Below are 19,868 nucleotides of genomic sequence, written 5' to 3'. Positions count from 1 at the left end.
GAACACCGGCGGTGCGGGACTCTGGATCAGTGCATGGATCGGTCCTATGGATGCTTTTATCGGATCGGTGCATCCTTGGTTTAGCCAGAAGCTATAACGTTATAATGTCAGTGTGCTCTGCGTGGTCCGTGTCTGTATTTGCTGGCTGCGGTTCTGTATGGTTCTGAATGGAGCTTTGTGCTGAGTTTCAGGCTGTGCTGGACACATGCTGGGCTGTTTGGCAGCGGACTCTATACTGTCCCTCACTCTTATTGTATTAAAGAAGAATCGGAGAGATGCCTGCTCCTCTCCACGCTGTTGCTGTGCTGTCTCTCACACACACACACACACACACACACACACACACACACACACTTTGTTTAATGCAGGGGCCTGAACAGCAGTGTGGGAGATTACGGGTTTAGGCCGTGTCAGGCTCGGAGTCTCTCAATGTTTGAGTGATGAGCTCCGGCTGTGTGCTCCTAAAACCAAAGCCTGGCCCACCACTGGCCCACCACTGCACCATGTTTGTCATCATCTGTACATAAATTTATTTCTAATTTTTTAATTATCTCACTTTTATTAGTAGAAAAGTCCTTCAGATGGTCAAATGAGTGCTAATTCACTTATATTAATTAGAATAATTAGCTTTTCAGTAGAGTTGGGGCTGGGCGATATGGTAAAAATACTGTATTACAATATTTCTTTTTTTTTTTTTGCAATACACAATATTTATCACAATACATGTTGTCATCACAGACTAAAAACATCAGTATCTACAGATTCTTCAACTACTATTCAGATCCTCTCCTGTACTGAACACTCAGCATCACTCAGCATCTGCTGCTCTTCATCTAATGAACCCTTCAGTCTAATTACACTGTTAATAATGAACCCTGCAGCTGATCAGAGTTTATTATGATATATAATTTATCACAATATGATAAACTATCGTCATATTGCCCAGCTCTAGTGTATCAGCACTCAAGGCTTTATCAAAATATAAATATCTAGTGTGTATGTGTGTGTGTATGTATATGTATGTGTGTGTATGTGTGTGTATATATATATATATATATATATATATATATATATATATATATATATATATATATATATATATATATATATATATATATAATATAAAAAACTAGGCATGTACCGATGCCACTGTATCCTTACTGATACCAGATTTTTAAGTATCTGCTGATACAGCGTACCGATACCAACTCAGACTATACATTTTTACCATCTATCCAGTATTTAAGTCAGTGTGAAATACTCCCACACCTGAACTCCATGCTGTCAGTAGACGCGGCCAACTTTGCCTAATCAATTTTGCAGACGCTTCGCCCCAGCCCTAGTTTCCACACATGGTCCAAGTGGTTCAAACGTTCAGCACTTCAGACTCTAAACCGTTGTCCTCTCTTCTGAGAACGCTCCTCGCTGCTCTGGGCCGGGACGCAATGTCTGTTAATGCGGCCTAGAGGATGCCACCGGGTGCTCTGCCAGAGCACAGCGGTAAAAACAAAGGATCTGAGCTGAATCAGGTTAAAATAACCAGTACCTGATTCATTAATGTGTGCCTGGACTGGCCTCAAGATCTATCCACTGGATCGAAGTCTGTAAAGCATTTATGTGGTTATTATTATTAATAATAATATTATGAATAGTATTTAGTAATATACAGTTTTACTACATTTATGAGGCCACTTTTACTTCATTGCACAATAAGGTTTCTCTCGTTCTCTCGGATGGTGTTTCTCACTCTCTTCTTCCCACTCATTTATGAAACCAGCTTGAGTGAAGGGTTTTAAAACACACACACACACACACACACACACACACACACACACACACACACACACACACTGGGGTGGTTGGTAGCTTTAAATCTCTCAGCAGCAGGTCGACAGAGCAGATTTCTCTCCCTTATCCTGCACACATTTCCTCTGGTCGTGGTGGGAGCTGACCTACATCACAGAGGAAAGGGTTTGAGTGGCAGCGTCCTTCATGTGTTACGACCGAGAACCCATCTCTCCTAGATCACGTTACAGGAAGTGTGGCGAGTAACACCTGCAGGGGCTTCATGTGTGAGTGATGAGTTAGAGCTTTCTATTTTAATAATAATAAAAAAGTGAATACTGACCTCAAACCCGCGGATCAGTCCAGACACCATACCATGATGCACCATTTTTTATGTAGCAACGGTTGCCAGATTGGAAGAGGTGTGCAGTGATCAGTGAGAGCGTCTACCTGTAATTAACTCTATATAACATTAGAATAAACCCAAATAAACATAAAATCAGTGGTCAGTGAGAGCGTCTACCTGTAATTAACTCTATATAACATTAGAATAAACCCAAATAAACATAAAGTCAGTGGTCAGTGAGAGTGTCTACCTGTAATTAACTCTATATAACATTAGAATAAACCCAAATAAACATAAAATCAGTGGTCAGTGAGAGTGTCTGTCATATAGAGTTAATTACAGGTAGACACTCTCACTGACCACTGACTTTCTGTTTATGTGGGTTTATTCTAATGTTATATAGAGTTAATTACAGGTAGACACTCTCACTGACCACTGACTATGTTTATTTGGGTTTATTCTAATGTTATATAGAGTTAATTACAGGTAGACACTCTTACTGACCACTGACTTTGTTTATTTGGGTTTATTCTAATGTTATATAGAGTTAATTACAGGTAGACACTCTTACTGACCACTGACTTTATGTTTATTTGGGTTTATTCTAATGTTACATAGAGTTAATTACAGGTAGACGCTCTCACTGACCACTGACTTTGTTTATTTGGGTTTATTCTAAGATTATATAGAGTTAATTACAGGTAGACACTCTTACTGACCACTGACTTTATGTTTATTTGGGTTTATTCTAATGTTATATAGAGTTAATTACAGGTAGACACTCTCACTGACCACTGACTTTATGTTTATTTGGGTTTATTCTTTATATTGTTGTATAAAGTGTGTGTGTGTGTGTGTGTGTGTGTGTGTGTGTGTGTGTGTGTGTGTGTGGGACAAGTTCATGCCAGAAGTGGTGCGTTACTGTACACCGTTATGTAATCCTGTGAGGCGTCAATGTTTCCATGGATATGTATTCTCTGTTTCCATGGTGACCACAGAGAGAGCGCACACTCACCCCGGCACTTGCGCAGCTTTCGTGGATTTCTGACTATAAAAATAACAAAATACCAGCAACACCTTTCTATTTTTATTTATTTATGATGAGGTTATTATTATTATTATTATTATTATTATTATTATTAATAGTAATAGTAATGTAATGAACAGTAGAGGAGTGCTGTAGGCTACGTGTGCTATCTGGAAGTGTTGAAACTACACCTACTACACCCACTACTCCTTACAGCTTGTTGAGCGGTTGGAGGCGTCAATGAATGAATGTGATCTTCCAGTCTGAAACTCCAGCCTCACCAGTTAAAGCCGGACTCCCGGTAGGACACGGTCATCGTGCGCTTTGTGTGACCCGTAACTGTGGAGTATGAATTTTAATTGATGGATATTTTTTATTAATTAAGCCTCTTCAAAGCAGGAGTTTGGCTGAACCTGTCCTGGTTAATCTTTTAAAATGATTAAATGTGTTGCACAGATCTCAGAAGTGAAGCCAATCACAATTCTGTACATATCTGCTGAAGACCATATTTGATGTCTGGCCAAATTATGGGGTGTCTATGTGGCGTGTTTGTTTGTTTGGTTGTTTTAAATTGCAAACTTCTTTTGTTGCATTTATTTATTGTTATTATTATTGTTATGATTATTATTTCTTGGATTTAACAGAATAATTCAGTGCAAGATATCAAATGTTCTATAATTCTTGTAAATCCCACAATTATCATAACATCCCTATGATTGTTTGTTTATTTATTTATTTACCTATTTATTTTTGTATTATTTTATACTGTGACTTTTTCATTTAAAAATGATAAAATTAAGTAAATCAGTTTTACTGAAGAGAAATTACATGACTATATATATATATATATATATATATATATATATATATATATATATATATATATATATATATATATATAAATCTAAATAATAATTTATTTATTTATTATTGGCTGATAAGGTTCAGTGCTATTATATTTTTAGTAGTGAGGAACTGAAACTGAAGGAAATTCAGTTTCATGCTAATTTGGTTTACGCCATTAAAGTATTATTATTATTATTATTATTATTATTATTATTTTCAGGGTCGGTAGGTTTAAAGAAAGCCCTTAAGTACCACCACACCGAAAGCTTCTGTCAGATAATGCATGCAGTGCTCTGTAAACACTGCAGATCTGCTCAGAGGAGGGTTCATGATCGTGACGACGTTCTGTTGCCCACTCTCGGTCCAAGCAGAGCCATGAAGGGTCTCTGTGCTGTTCATCTGGAAGAGCTGTAATGATCCTGGCAGTGCAGATGAGTGCTGTGTGTGTGTGTGTGTGTGTGTGTGTGTGTGTGTGTGTGTGTGTGTGTGTGTGTGTGTGTGTGTGTGTGTGAGAAAGAAAGAGCTGTGGATGTGGGTGGATGTTCTTTTGAATGCTCTCCGTCATAAATATGCCCGTGGATGTTCTCATTAGCATGCCAAAGTGTGACCAAAGCCCTCCACTGCTATGCTGCTCTGATAGCTGCAGGTTGAAGCACAACCTAAAATAAGCCTGGCCTAAAGTTTGTGGACACCTGCTCATCTGATGTTTCTAGGCTATCAATAGAGAGTTTGTGGTCCTGTGCTGCAGTAGCATCCTCCTCCCTTCTCGGAAGGCTTTACACTACATGTTGGAACATTGCTCTAAAGAGGGTTTGATTGCATCCATCCACGCATGAGCATCAGCGAGGTCCGTCTGACTGACGGTGGATGATTTAGATCTGCTGCCTGGACTCTTCCCAAAAGTGGATGGCAGTTGGATGAGGGGGGGGGCTCCATTGCATGAGATGTACAACACCAGTTAAACAACACCAGTATCAGCAGTGGTATATGTAATGTGTTTGGAGGGGTGTCCGGATACTTTTTTTTGTTTGTTTTTTTTGTTTGTTTGTTTTTGTTTTGGACATAAAGTAGATAAATGTACAAATCCAGGTTGAATAGGGCTAATTTAACCTAATGGTTTAATCTACGGGGTACAGACAGAGGTGGTGTTTCACTGGGGTTCACTGAGGTTGTCTGATTTCTAATGGAAAAACCAATGGAGAGCTGGCTCTGTCCAGCTGGCTCGAATGTGACCGCCCACAGGCAGGCCGACTGTGTGTTCCCAATTTGTCTGAAAGGGCCCATCAGGTCAGAGAAGAATGAGCGACCCAATAATTTGAGCATTGCTTTGGGAAATGGTCCAAGAATTGTTATGGTTTTATTGGTTTACCTTCTTTTAAATACAAATATACAAAATTATATGTATTATTACATTAAAAAAAATATTAATTATGCACTAAAAATTATTTGTAGTGAAACATCAAAGACGTTTTACTGGAAGAAAAATTAATACCTAAGAATTTCCCAAGAAAGGGCTCATATCCTAATCCTTTCATGTATTTAAAAATGTCTCTTTTGGTTCACTTAAAATGTTCGTTAAGCTTCATGGTCCAGATTCAGTCCTATATGATCATTTTCCAGCCTCTCTTCATCCTTGAGGTCCGGCTACTACTGGTGCTTCCTCCTTAAGACCGTACCACAATATACGAGAGCTCTGTTCTGATTGGCTAAAAGGCTTCTTTAAAGAAGAACAAGCTTCCACCAGCTTGGAAAAGCTAGAACTACATTAAACCAGGCGAAGATCTAGAGCTGGACCGGTGGTCAGTGTTTTTTTGGGGGGTCCGAGACCAAACGCCACTCATCCTTCAGCTTGGTCAGCCAGGGCTGAGACTGTCCGGGCATTGCTTGGTGATGCATCATCGTGCAGGGCTTCGGTAATGTTCTGCAGTGTCTGAATTCCAAGTATCCCAGAATGCATTACGCACCACGCTCATGTTCCAACTGCAAGATTGCCGGACAGCGTTCGCCGTATGTCCTCGGGAGTCAAACTCGCCAAGTCAGCCCTACCAAGTACCCTAGTCTGATACAGATTTCTACGTTGCCTTTAATGGGGTTCTGCAGCTGTGCCATATAGCCATCTAGTGGCTGAGTGAGGAACTGCAGCACTCTGGTACATTGCGCAGTACTGCGGTAACTCGCAAAATAGGGATAATCTGATTGGCCTGAGAATTGATTGACACAGATACATAGCTAATCGATCCTTCCGTCTCTACAAAGAGCCATTAAAGCATCCAGTGATTGTGTGTGGGAGAGTAAGGCATGGTTTGAAGAGGCGATGGTGTGGGTGGCTGTAGTGTAAGAGCTCAGTGCTGATGTCTCTCGGCCGTGTTTAGAGCTGAGCTGCAAGTACTCCTGGATTTGGCCTTTGACTTAGATGAAAATGGGACGGCTGGCAGCAGATCCCGAAGAGAAAAGGGTAATAAACGAGTAGCTGATTGATTGATTGATTATCTCCTGGAAAAAAACGATTGGACACAATTGAGTCTGGATTCAGTCGATCAGTCAAGGTGGCCTGTTTGGTGGCCGACGTGTGGAAAAATGAGATGGAGAAAATGGGGACGGAGTTTTGAAAGCATTGAAATCTTTGGGGAAGGGCGGAGCTACACGTCATACTGCAACCAGCCAGCAGAGGCGCTAGACCTGTGTTGGCTGCGCTTTTGAGAAAGATCCCTCTAAGCTTAGATACGACTAAACGCAGACGTCAGAGTGGAGACCTAGATTACCCACATTACTCTCAGAAGAGGAGGGGGGTCTTCAGTCTGGGTTTGAGGACAGCGAGTGTTGGACTCTGCTGTTCGGACACCCAGGGGAAGTTCATTCCTCCACTTCGGTGCAGGACAGTAAAAAGTCTGGACGCTCGTCTTCCGTGGATCTTAAAGGATGACGGGTCGAGCCGAGCCGTACTTGAAGCTGGAAGGGCTCTTGGTACAGATCGACTTTTGAAAAGTACTGGTGGAGGGGCTGGCTGGTCCAGTCTTGGCTTTGTAGACCAGATTCAGGGGTCTGGATCTGATGACCTGGGCAGCAGCAGCAGAGTAGGAGGAGCTGAACATGGCTGAACTTAGAAACGTTGAAGACTGATTCCACAACCGTAGAACATCGTCCCTTCAGGCTGGTCTTCAGAGTTTGGTGTGAGCTGGTCTTTAAACCGGAGTGAACTTCTTCTAAAGCGTCTGCAGAGCCTGAGCTTTCCTGCAGTGACTCACGCCATAAAAAGCTGATTATCATCTCTGACTGTAATTAGATGCTGCTGTGTGTGGATTAGGCTGACTGGCAGGTTTCTGGACCCGTGTCCTTGAATTGAACAGAAAGATGGAGTTTATGCAGCACAGACACCACGGATGGCCTTAATACCGACACTGGAAGGCTGTAGGCCTCACGACCTTAAGCCTCCATTGTGAGGGAACGGAGTCAGCAGCCAATCGTTTCACCAGCTGGCTCCTATTAGCCGGACAGACAGACACACACACACTCTCACACACACTCTCACACACACACACACACACACACACACAGCTTGTCTATTCCCTGTAGAGAAGAAGTACTGCCAATAGAATAGGACTCTCTGGAGCAGATCAACATCATGAGGCTATTGACACCATGCTGCCTAATGCCAGGCGTGGGCTAGAGTGGTTTAGAGCCCCCCCCCCCCCCCCCCCCCAGCATTGAGCTGTGGAAGAGCTGTGTTCTCTGGAATGATGGTAGGTGGTGTTTATCACTGAATGCCATCAAATCCTCACAGCAATGCTCCATTCATCCCCCTAAACCTGGTAGTCTGGACAGTAGAGACAGTTACTCCAACAAAAGCAGCATCAACTCGTTTTAATACCCTTCGATTTCAGTGCAAGTGTCCCAATACTTTTGTCCATATAGGGTAGTTGGACAGTACAGTGAAAAACCAGGGTTCGAGCAGAGGGTCAGCAATGCAGTGGCACCTCTGGAGCAGAAAGGGGTTCAGGGCACATTGCTCAAGGGCACGACAGTGGCAGCTTAGCAGAACCGGGCATTGAACCCACAACCCTGTGGGCAACGACCCAGCTCTCTCAGCACAGATCCACCGCTGCCCCAGAGCAGGCTAGCTCTTCAGTGTGAGCTCTCTTCCGTCCTGTTTTCCCAAAGTGTGTGTGTGTGTGTGTGTGTGTGTGTGTGTGTGTGTGTGTGTGTGTTTATGAATGGTCTGTCATGAATCCAGAGTTTCACAGAGACCCGCTCTCTCTGGTAGACCCCTCTCGGACTCTGTAGCCTGGGTAACCACAGCCATACGCTGTGGAAACCAGATCCCCGTCCTGGGAGTCGGTGGAAGCCTGCCCGGTTTCCAAGGAGACGGGTGCCATGGCCTAGCGCTCGTCCCACGCGTTTCCAGCTCGACTTTGTGAAGGCACGGGGTGGGTGTCATCAGACACGTCCAAAATCCACAGCTTAGAAATAGTCAGCAACGTTTTAGCGTTTTAACCCTTAGCGTGAATCTGCCAGACGTTCTTCTTTACGTTGTTTCAGACGTTTGTGATGAACGGACCAATAGAAACGCTCCAAAATGACTTGGAATAAAATCTTTTTACATCAACTTTCAATGAAAGTTTTTATTATTTTTCCTTCTCCTGCGTAGTTGCCGTTTTGGGCATGCTCGGTTTTGTGCATGACCCTGAGGGTTCCCTGGGATACCATGGCAACCGCTTGGCAGCTCTATAGCAACTGTCTAACACACCCATTAGTGCTGTAGCAAGCAGCTAGTAATTTCACATAAGCAAAGTAGCAACACCAGAGCAACCACCTACTAACATTACAGGAGTCACCTAGCAACCACTTAGCAACACTATTGGAACCACCTAGCAACCACTTGACAGCACAATGGCAACTAACCACTAACATTGTAGCAGCCTTTAGCAACACTATGGCGAACCTCCCCAGCAACACCGTAGCAACAACATGGCAACCCCCCAGCACCACTATAGCAGCCACCTCGTGACACAACTGGGATGCTATAGCAACCAACCACTAACATTGTAGGCACCAAGACTCACAAGGGGGGACCATCCTCCTCTGATCAGAACTATTTATAAATTATTGATAAGTCATTGAACCAGGGGCAGTGGTGGCTCAACGGTTACAGCTCCGGGCTGTTGATGACAGGGTTGTGGGTTCGATACCCAGATCAGGCTTTAGACCATCGCCTCCCATCAAGTACGGAGGGGCTGGCTGGTCCAGGCTTGGCTTTGTAGGTCAGAGTCAGGGGCCTGAATCTGATGACCTGGGCAGCAGCTACAGGAAGCCAGTAAGGAGAGAGAATGCAGCAGAGGAGGAGGAGGAGCTGAACATGGCTGAACTTAGAAACGATGAAGACGACCCGACCCGATCAGACCCGTGCCGCTGTGTTCTGGATCAGCTGCAGGGGTCTGATGGTGCGCAGAGGGAGACCAGCCAGAAGAGAGCTGCAGTAGTAGTCAATGAGCACCTGGGCGACTCTAGAGAGGAAGGGTGGAATTCTCTGGACGCTGTAGAGGAGGAATCTGCAGGACCGGGTCAGAGAACGATAGCTGGTGACCCACGATTACACCAAGGCTTTAGATCGCAGTGCAGGTCGTATGTTGTAGAAAATGTGTTCAGGCATCGTGATCTACAGCTACAGCTGGTATTCCTCACTGAGGGTCCCTCGGATTAATAACAGATGGGTTGTCTGGTGGATTTAGGAGAAGTGAAGGCTTGGCTGGATGATGTTTGTGTCTTTATTAATTTGGGACACGGTATGAGGTCAGTATAAACACATTCTGTGTAGTTTGGTTGAATCTTTAGTGAGGTGTGTGTGTGTGTGTAACAGCTGGCCAGAGGCTAGGCCCATTACACAACTCTCTAGTCATTTCCTGCTCTGGGACTGTTGTTACACAGTGGAGGTCAGATTTCACTTCGTTGCTTTAGTTTCAGCCGTTTCTCTCATGATCTGGATTCTGAAGACTCTCTGAGAGTTTGAGAGTTCTGGCCCTCCAGAACCAGTACTTTAATGGTCCCTCCTGCTCCAAAACATCTGGTTCAACCCCTAGACTTCTAACTGTAGTTGATTATTTGGGTCAATTTACCACCCTGTTATTTTACAGCTGAATGCAACATGCTATTATTATTATTATTATTATTATTATTATTGCTTTTTTTATTTGGAAGGCTCGCGGAAGGGGGAAAACGATCTGATTGGCTGGTGTACAGCACTTGTGATGACTCACAGAACACATGTTATACCCCCGCTTTAACCAGTGTTCCCAGGGGTGATGAGCTGCTGTCCAGTATTAACAACGCTGTATTCTCCCAAAAATCACCGCTTCTCTAGCTGTGACTTGGGCTTTCTCTAGGGGGCAGATTTTGTGGAAATGCTGGGATCGGGAATCTAATGAATCAAGAATTTGTTTGTTTGTTTGTTTGTAGCAGTTTTGGGATTTTGGAGTTGGCCCGACAACAGTGTTCACAGGATGTCACTCCATAGCAACCACCGAGCCACCACCTGCCAACACCATAGCAGCCTCCTAGGATACCATATCAGCCACCTAGTTAACACTATAGCAACACCATATCTACTACCTAGTAACACTATAGCAACCGTTTAGCAACTAACTAGTAGAAGTAATTTAGCGATCACCTAGCTACGAACCACCTAACACCAACCACATAGCAACACCATAGTTACCTCTTGGCAACACTGCAGCATCCGCCTCAGCAACCATTTAGCAACACTACAGCATCCACCTTGCAGCCCTGCAGCATCCGCCTGGCAACCACTTAGCAACACTACAGCATCCACCTTGCAGCCCTGCAGCATCCACCTGGCAACCACATAGCAACACTACAGTATCCACCTTGCAGCCCTGCAGCATCCGCCTGGCAACCACTTAGCAACACTACAGTATCCACCTTGCAGCCCTGCAGCATCCGCCTGGCAACCACTTAGCAACATGTTCTACTGAAGGAGGAAGAGCAGCTTTTGAGATGGGAGTTCAGAACATGGGGGAGACAACCCCCAGTTATGAGGACTGTCTGGATACTTTTGGACAACTAATGTAGGTAGCAGTACTTTGTCCATATCGACCCCCCCTCCTAAAGTGTTTGCGGGTGTGTTCCTCCTGGACCGGAGAGTCGGGCCGTTTCGGGCTGCGCTGTGGTTCTGCTGTCGTGTGGTGCTGGTTGGGAGCAGGCTGGAGGCTTTTAGTGCAAGGAGAGTTGGAGCCCAGCTGGCACCACGCAGCACTCACTCTGACAAAAGACATTAGACAATCAATAAAGCTGAGTCAGTCTCTCTGTGGAAGTGGAGAATAGCAGCACTCTGAACCGCCCCACAGTCTCTGGCAGAGGCCGGGCTGACCTGGAGACAGTGCTGTATCTGTATGAGATCCAGGTCGTGACTAAGCTCACATGCTGGAACCTCATTGTAATCCGAACGGGAATCTGGAGAACTTTAGCCGTGGTCTCCAGACTGAGAGGTTTGTGTGTGAGCTGCTTCTGGATGCTCAGACGTAGCTTATTCTCGTCCACTGCATTGCTGTGTTTCCATCTGGGTGGCTGATGTGATACTGGATCACAGTAGAACAGGACAATATACTGCTACTGCTACTGATATTAATATACTGCTACTGCTACTACTAGTACTGCTGCTACTACTACTGCTACTACTGCTGTTACTACTACTGTTATTACTACTACAACTACTGTTATTACTACTACAACTACTGTTATTACTACTACAACTACTACTGCTATTACTACTGTTACTACTGTTACTATTACTACTACTGCTACTACTGTTGTTACTACTACAACTACTGTTATTACTACTACAACTACTGTTATTACTACTACAACTACTACTGCTATTACTACTGCTACTACTGTTACTATTACTGCTACTACTGATATTAATATACTGCTACTGTTACTACTGCTGCTACTACTACTGCTACTACTGCTGTTACTACTACTGTTATTACTACTACAACTACTGTTATTACTACTACAACTACTGTTATTACTACTACAACTACTGTTATTACTACTACAACTACTGTTATTACTACTACAACTACTACTGCTATTACTACTGCTACTGTTACTGCTGCTACTGCTATTACTACTACTACTAATAATAATAATAATAATAATAATAAATAGTCTTATGAAACTTGGGGAGTTGAGAGATTACACTGCTGAAGGCAAAATAGTTCTGTAGAACAGAGTGATACAGACTGATACAACTCCAATATCCTCTGCTTTCATCTCTCTCTCTCTCTCTCTCTCCCCATTAAGTGCTTAATGGATGTTGTTGGGGCACATTAAGCCCATGAATGCACTTTGAAGCTCTTTAAGCTCTTTGAAACTCACTCTCTCTCTCTCACACACACCCAAACACACACACACAAACACACAAACCTGTGCTAATGTGTGCACACACACACACACACACACACACACACACACACACACACACTCTAAGGACACATTTTCTAGCTTTGAAGTTTTTTGTGTAAGTGTGGCCTATTGTATGGATTGTTGGTTCATCCCTGCCTGAGTAGACTTTGGTGTGTGTGTGTGTGTGTGTGTGTGTGTGTGTGTGTGTGTGTGTGTGTGTGTGTGTGTGTGTGCGCTTGCGTGCATGTCTGTCCCTACACACAAAGGGATGATTGTTTATTATCTTATCTTATCTGTGTGTGTGTGTGTGTTGTGCTAAGAGAGAGTGTTTTGAAATCTGTTGTAGCAGGAGGCAGCAGTGCGGTCAGGAAATTGATGCTGGGCTTCCTTTTGGCCTGGCAGGGTGGAGTCGGGTCACTGAACCCGACAGTAAAAGCATGAAGCCGCTCCACACTTGATGTTAATGGAGGTTTTTCTTTGCAGGTGCGAATCGCAGGATGAACGGAGACTCAGGTGCTGGGGTGGTGACTGCCGCCCCCACCAACCCTCCCCATAAGGAGCGCTACTTTGACCGTGTGGACGAGAGTAGCCCAGAGTACCAGAGAGAGAGGAACATGGCGCCGGACCTCCGACAGGACTTCAATATGATGGAGCAGAGGAAGAGAGTGTCCATGATACTGCAGAGTCCGGTACACACACACACACACACACACACACACACGCACCTTTTTAATTCAGTAATCAAGTTGTCACCTAGGATTCAGCAGTATACCATGGTATGAAAGTTGATTATCACTGGATTGGGATCAGGACCGATCCAGGCATATTTTAATGGATCGGGTACTGGCTATTTTAATCCTGATCCAGTTCTGAGTCTTAGTTTTAAGCACAGTGTTCAGAGCGCCATCTGCTGTCCTCAAGCCATCATTAATGGACGTTACCCTCAGCCGGCTGCAGCAGCAGCAGTGTGGACGTTCTCAGAAGGTAAATAAAGGAGTTGAGGTTCTGCAGTGTGGAGCTATTTTACAGTGGAACCTGAAAACAGACCATAATATCTGACCCTTTATAAAACTCCCACTGAAACGCTCTGTTTTACCAGCGGGAGAACCGCAGAACCGCTCACTCACCTTTCTCTGTTTATAAACCAGCACTGAAGAACCCGTTCAGAACCGAGTGGAGGCTAACGCTAATGCTAACACACACACACTCGCTATAGAAACCCCAATCACACACACACACTCACACACACACTCACACACAGCACATTCACCCACTATAAACCAGTTACTACACACCAGTAGACCAACAACAACCACAGATACCAGTCCAGAGTGTGTACCACTCACACTCACTCACACACACACACACACACAGGAAGTGATCAGACTGCAGTGCTGTAAAGGAGCTGGGAGCTGATTGGTCAGGGAGGAGATCAGACTGGATTATCAGATATTAAACACTATAAAACATCATTTTAAGATTTTAAGTCTCGACTAAACTAAATCAGTCAGTCCAGAAAGTCTGATTATAGAATCTGATCCTGAAAATAAAGGATTTTACTGAAGCCGTTAATCAGCAGCTCGTCTGATCTAAACTGTGGAGCTGGATTATTATTCATACACACAGAGATCAGACCGGATCAGGACTCCCCAATTGCTCAGAAATTGTGGCACAGTGTAAAGAACAGCCGCCAGATTTACTGTTCATTGTTTAAAAAAGTAAAGATACAAGGTTTTTGTGTTACAGCGCGGCCCTGGTGGTTGGCTGTATAGCTCAGGCATGCACTGCAGCTCTCCGCAGGCTCAGTATTGCGAAGGCCAGTATGGAGTTAATGACCACAGATACACAGTTCAGCCCTGTGTCAGAATAATACACTCCACTCTCCCCTCAGCATGTGATGGGGCTTCAGGCTCATAATCAGGCTCTCTGTGTTTCGCTGAGGCTCGCTCGCTCTGCTGGGTCGGTGACAGCAGCGCATTCAGTCAACACTACCCCCCCCCCCCCTGCCGAGCTCTCGACTCACTCGCTGTGACTGCGGACATGTAGCTGTTTGGGAACTGGCAGATAAAGGTAGTCTTCATCCGGCTGGTGGGAGTGGAGCGAGGGGTGGAATACCCTCTCTTCATCCCGAGAGAGATGGAGAGAGACCCTCGGGGAGGATACAGGCTTTCTGGGCATATCATGATCAAGAACACTGATCAGCTGTGTGTTTCACTACAGAGAGCATATGGTGTAGTGAAGCACACGTCCAAATACTTGTGCACACCCCTTCTACTGAATGCATGCAACTACTTTTAAGTTGCACCCAGTTGCAATGCTCCTCCTCCAAAATCTACCCTGGACGGTAGAGACAGTTATTCCAACAAAAGCAGGATCAGCTTTTCAGATTTCAGAAGAAACAATGAATGAGCCAGTGTCCCAATACTTTTGTCCAGATAGTGTACATAGTGTGTATTGTGAAGTTCTATGAGCAGTACCATTTAAGGAACCAATTTTGGTTCCAGAAAGAAGGTTTAAGAGGTGGATGTAAAGGTTCTTCACTCTCATGTCACAGTTCTTTGTAGAACCAGCATTATTGATCACAGGGATATTATTGATCATCAGGGCTATTGGTCACAGGGTTGTGGGTTCGACACCCAGCTTAGCAAGCTGCCACTGTTGGATCCGTGAGCGATTTGTTATGCTGAGAAAAATAAACTCAGTTTAGAGGTTAATCTTATATAATCTGCTCTTCTGTCCAATGAGGGAGCTGAAGTAAACTGGATCATCACTTCACATCACAGCTCAACCGCCCATAAGAGTTACACTGTAGCTCTGCGCTAAATCAAGAGCCGTCAGTCCCTGAAGAATCTTTACCTTCTATAATTTTCCTGTTCTTTTTTTGGGAAATTATTAAAATATAAAAAGTTTATTAAATTCCTATATTTCTGAATTAGACAGTGACAGAGACTGACCTTCTGATATATATTATAATAATAAAAAACATATATATATATAGCCGTTTATTATAATATAATACAAAATGGTAATTAAAAAGTATTTTTTTATAAGAATTTACAATTTTGAATAGTAACAATTATCTTAATTTTCTGCTTAAGAAAAAAAAACTTTAAAAATCTTAAGATACGAGCAAGAAGTTCTTAAACTCAATTCTTGTTCTCAATTTTCAAAAGTTCTCTAATCTTCTCTTAAAATATAAAAAGTTCTCAAATATTCTTTTTTTGTTGGCTGTTTTTATAACCTAGAGTTTTTAGTACATTTGTTATGCTGTGAAAAATAAACCCAGTTTTACACAGAGCAGTGGTGATATGTATGTTAGTACTTACATTGTGTAAAACATTTCACAACTAGCCTCTAAAAGCTATTTTAGATGCCTTGTTTCTAATTTTTATATATATATATATATATATATATATATATATATATATTTCTGAACCATAGTGCAAACAAAATAAACATGACAGCAGATTCAACTTGCAGGATATTTTATAATAGAATATTTATAGCTAGTGTTTTACTGCATTTGTTATGCTGAGAAAAATAAGGTTAGAGGTTAATCTTCTAATCTACTCTTCTGTCCAATGAGAGAGCTGAAGTAAACTGTGCTGTTGTAAAGTGATGATCCAGTACATCACAGCGCATAAGAGTTACACTGTAGCTCTGCACTAAAACAAGAGCCATCAGTCCCTGAAGAATCTTTACCTCCTTTGTTTTCCTCTTCATTTGTTGGCAAATTGAAAAAATGCAGCTTTTAAATTTTTTTAATGGGTTTGTTCAATTCCTATATTTCTCAATTAGACAATTCTAGAAATGTGTTTATTTAAACTGATTATTTCAGAGACTGACCTTCTGACCTCTTCAGTCTAAGACCAGTGTGAGGTCATCATACGATTGGGAACATATTACAGACCAGCTGCTGTGAAGTTTTCTTAAGAGAAAAGCTTTAAAAAAAAGGAGGATTATGATCGTAGATGGTCGTAAAGAAAGTAGGTAGCACTTCTGCAGCGCTGGGAGATGATTGTGCATCCTTTTTAAAAGCCTCCTCTGTGGCTGCGACCTCTGCTGTACCTTTCTCTGCCCACACAGCCGTCCTGTTTGACAGAAGACTTACTGGTCTGCATTGCAGTCACTAAACACACCCATACACACGCTGGGCTCTCTGTCCAGAGGAGCTCAGCTACAGTCCTACAGTACAGGGTCCCTGCAGTCCAGCCTCCTCTTCTCATCAGGATTCTGACATTTACCTTATTTCACCAAATTCCTCCTTATTTGGTATGTGTTCGGTTCAGGAGGACAGTGGGTTCCGTCCCATAAAAGAGCAGAGCTGTGAACTCCTCATGAATCTGACCTGGACTTTCTTAGGAAGATGCTGACAAATGAGGCCCATAGTTTCCAAACTTTTGAACGGCTGTTGCATCAGACTGAGTGAGGGCTGTTGGTGTTGTGCTTTCAGGCTTTCTGTGACGAGCTGGAGTCTCTGATCCAGGATCAGATGAAGAAAGGGAAGAACCCCACCAGCCTGCTGGCCCTGCAGCAGATCGCTGACTTCATGACCACCAGCGTCCCCACCATGTACCCGGCCGCTCCACAGGGGGGCATGGCTGCCCTCAACATGAGTGAGTGTGCACTACTACTACCCAACACTACTGTTACATATGTACCTTTCTACCCACCTGTAATACCTACCTTCATATAATGTGTAACGTGCGTGTATATATAATTTTATTTTTTATTTATTTGTGCATTTTATTATATATGTTGTTTATTTAACTGCACATTTTGGAGCATTTCTTTTGGTCCATTTGTTATTTATTGTTATTATATATTTAATTAAATTAATTTATTCATTATTTATTTAATAATAATATAATTAATTATTAATTTTTTATGTACATTATGGAGCATTTCTATTGGTCCATTAATTATTTTATATATATTTATATATATTATTTTATATTTCTGTAAGTGTGTTTTTTTTATTAGTTTTAATTGTTTTATTTATTATTATTATTTATTATTTTTATGCACATTTTGAAGCATTTCTATTGGTCCATTCATTATTTATTGTTATATATATATTTTTTTGTACATTTATGGAGCATTTCCATTGGTCCATTAATTTTTTTATATATATTTCTATATTTTATTTTATATTTCTATAAGTGTGTGTTTATTAGTTTTAATTGTTTTATTTATTATTATTATTTATTATTATTTTTATTTACATTTTGAAGCATTTCAATTGGTCCATTCACCAAGAAATTCTGGCACAGTGTAAAGAACTGCCAGATTTGCATTATTCAGAATCTATAAGAGAAAAAGATTTTACATTTTATGCAGAACAGTGGTGATCTGTATGTATACAGACTGTGTTAGTACTTATTCTATTATGTGTTAAAAATGAGCGTTTTTCACATATAGCCTCTACAAGCTATTTCAACTGCCTTGTTCCTGTGTTTTTTTTTTTTTTTCTGTGAGATTTTATTATTGAGTCCAATGTTTTTATGAACCATAGTGCAAACAAAGTAAACCCAAGATGTAACTTGCAGAATAGTGACCCCTTTCACCTCACCAAGCCCCGTTATCTCATTAAGAGGTTTTTCAGATGCCTGAGGTCCTGGCAGCTGCAGCTAGCTGCATTAGCTGCTCGTCTAAAGCCAGACTCCTTCCCCCAGCCCTGCTCCAACCGCAGGCCATGTCCCTTTTCTACGGATTCTTGACCCACTCTCTGAGCTGTTTTGTCTTGGTGTGTGTTCAGAGGACGAGTAAAAAGTTAACCCAGCATGACTTCAGTAATAAAACTATCAGATCTGAAGTCCTCTCTGTTCCCTGTAGAACTGCAGAGCTTAGGAACCTAGGCGTGCTGTGGTGCTTTATGACCTACCTCCACCTGTTCATACCTGTACAGTACAGTGAAAGCCCCTGCAGCAGAAAGGGTTAGGAGCCTTGCTCTGGAGACCACCAGTGGCAGCTTTAGTGGACATGAGGATCAAACCCACAACCCTGTAATCAGTTAACTAGCACTCTAACCACTGCACCACTACTGCCCCCTATTGAACATTTTAGGGGTTACAGACATTGTCTGGGTTTTGTCTGTTGAAGGTGTGAAATCTTAAAGATGCATAATTTGCTTTTATGTTATTGAATAGTGTGTTAAGTTTGTGTGTTAAGTTTGTGTGTGTGTGTGTGTGTGTGTGTGTGTGTGTGTAGGTCTGGGTATGGTGACCCCGGTGAATGACCTCAGAGGTTCCGACTCCATCGCCTACGAGAAAGGAGAGAAGCTGCTGCGCTGTAAACTTGCTGCCTTTTACCGTCTAGCGGACCTGTTTGGCTGGTCCCAGCTTATTTACAACCACTTAACTGTGAGTTTTACACACACACACACACACACACACACACACACACACACAGGATGTCGTCTTAACTAATCTGTGATCTGATCAGCAGGTAAAGTGGATTAAAGAACCTGTTGTTTTAAAGGTGTGTGTGTGTGTGTGTGTGTGTGTGTGTGTGTGTGTGTGTGTGTGTGTGTGTGTGTGTCCCTCCTCAGGTCAGACTGAACTCTGAACAGGAGCGTTTTCTGATTGTCCCGTTTGGACTTCTTTACAGTGAAGTCTCCGCCTCCAGTCTGGTAAGACCCGCCCCCTTTTTCTTTTTCCTCTCATTTTTTTCTGACTCAGCCGTTTCATGAATATCTGCAATCTTATTGGACGACAGAAATGACTAGGGGTGTGAGGAAATATCGATATATCAAAGTATCACAACGTTATGTAATGCTGTATCGATTCTCAAGTTAATTAAGACAGCGGTTCTTTTTTGTTGCATTTTAACCCTGACCACTAGAAGGCAGTGTGTTGTACTGTCTTCAGATCCCACTCTTCTGATTGGATAAAAAGTCACTATGGTGTTTTTATTAGTGCTGTCAGTCCATTAACATTTGTAACAGCATTAATAACAAGAATATTCTGTGATTAATTCTCATTAAAGTGCTAGCAGCACGTCCTTGAATGTTTGGGTGGGGGAACTACTTAATAAACTGTCAGTCCATATATATATTTTTTCTCTCTCAGTTGAGTTTAGAGAACTTTAGCCTGAAACACGACGAAGCTCCAACACAGAAGCTTTAATAGAAAAAAAGCTTCACCAACTTTTTAAGCGTTAAATGGACGATTAAGCTAAGTGTGTGTGTGTGTGTGTGTGTGTGTGTGTGTGTGTGTGTGTGTGTGTGTGTGTGTGTGTGTGTGTGTGAGGGGAATTTTGAGATTTAATCCATATTTCATCATAAATAAAGTGTAATAAACTCTCTGAGCTCAACACTAGCGATGCCTTCTTTACATTGCTAGTAGCCTCTGTAAGGAGAGATAGATGTATTGGGGGTGGGGAGGGGTGCGGCCAAACGATGGCAATTTTGCATTTAAAAAAATTACCATGTTAAAGTTTGCA

At 42.6% G+C, this 19,868-nt stretch overlaps 1 protein-coding gene across 13 annotated transcripts in view; it reads left to right on the top strand.

Annotated features, from left to right (window-relative positions):
- add1 (adducin 1 (alpha)) overlaps positions 1 to 19,868 on the top strand; it is a 55,067-nt gene that overhangs the window by 7,634 nt on the left and 27,565 nt on the right. For 12 of the 13 annotated variants that reach the window (XM_072662582.1, XM_072662586.1, XM_072662584.1 and 9 more), the window contains exons 2-5: positions 12,909 to 13,114; positions 16,879 to 17,041; positions 18,636 to 18,787; positions 18,976 to 19,056. In XM_072662582.1, the coding sequence (XP_072518683.1) occupies positions 12,923 to 13,114; positions 16,879 to 17,041; positions 18,636 to 18,787; positions 18,976 to 19,056 (588 nt within the window). In that variant the 5' untranslated portion in view covers positions 12,909 to 12,922. Of the gene's footprint in view, positions 1 to 3,441; positions 3,460 to 12,908; positions 13,115 to 16,878; positions 17,042 to 18,635; positions 18,788 to 18,975; positions 19,057 to 19,868 lie in introns of those variants that run through there. The other variant, XM_072662583.1, reaches the window with a different exon arrangement.

Source organism: Salminus brasiliensis, chromosome 18 (genome assembly GCF_030463535.1).
Source record: "Salminus brasiliensis chromosome 18, fSalBra1.hap2, whole genome shotgun sequence".
NCBI lineage: Eukaryota > Metazoa > Chordata > Actinopteri > Characiformes > Bryconidae > Salminus > Salminus brasiliensis.
This window is presented reverse-complemented; position numbering and strand designations above follow the sequence as displayed.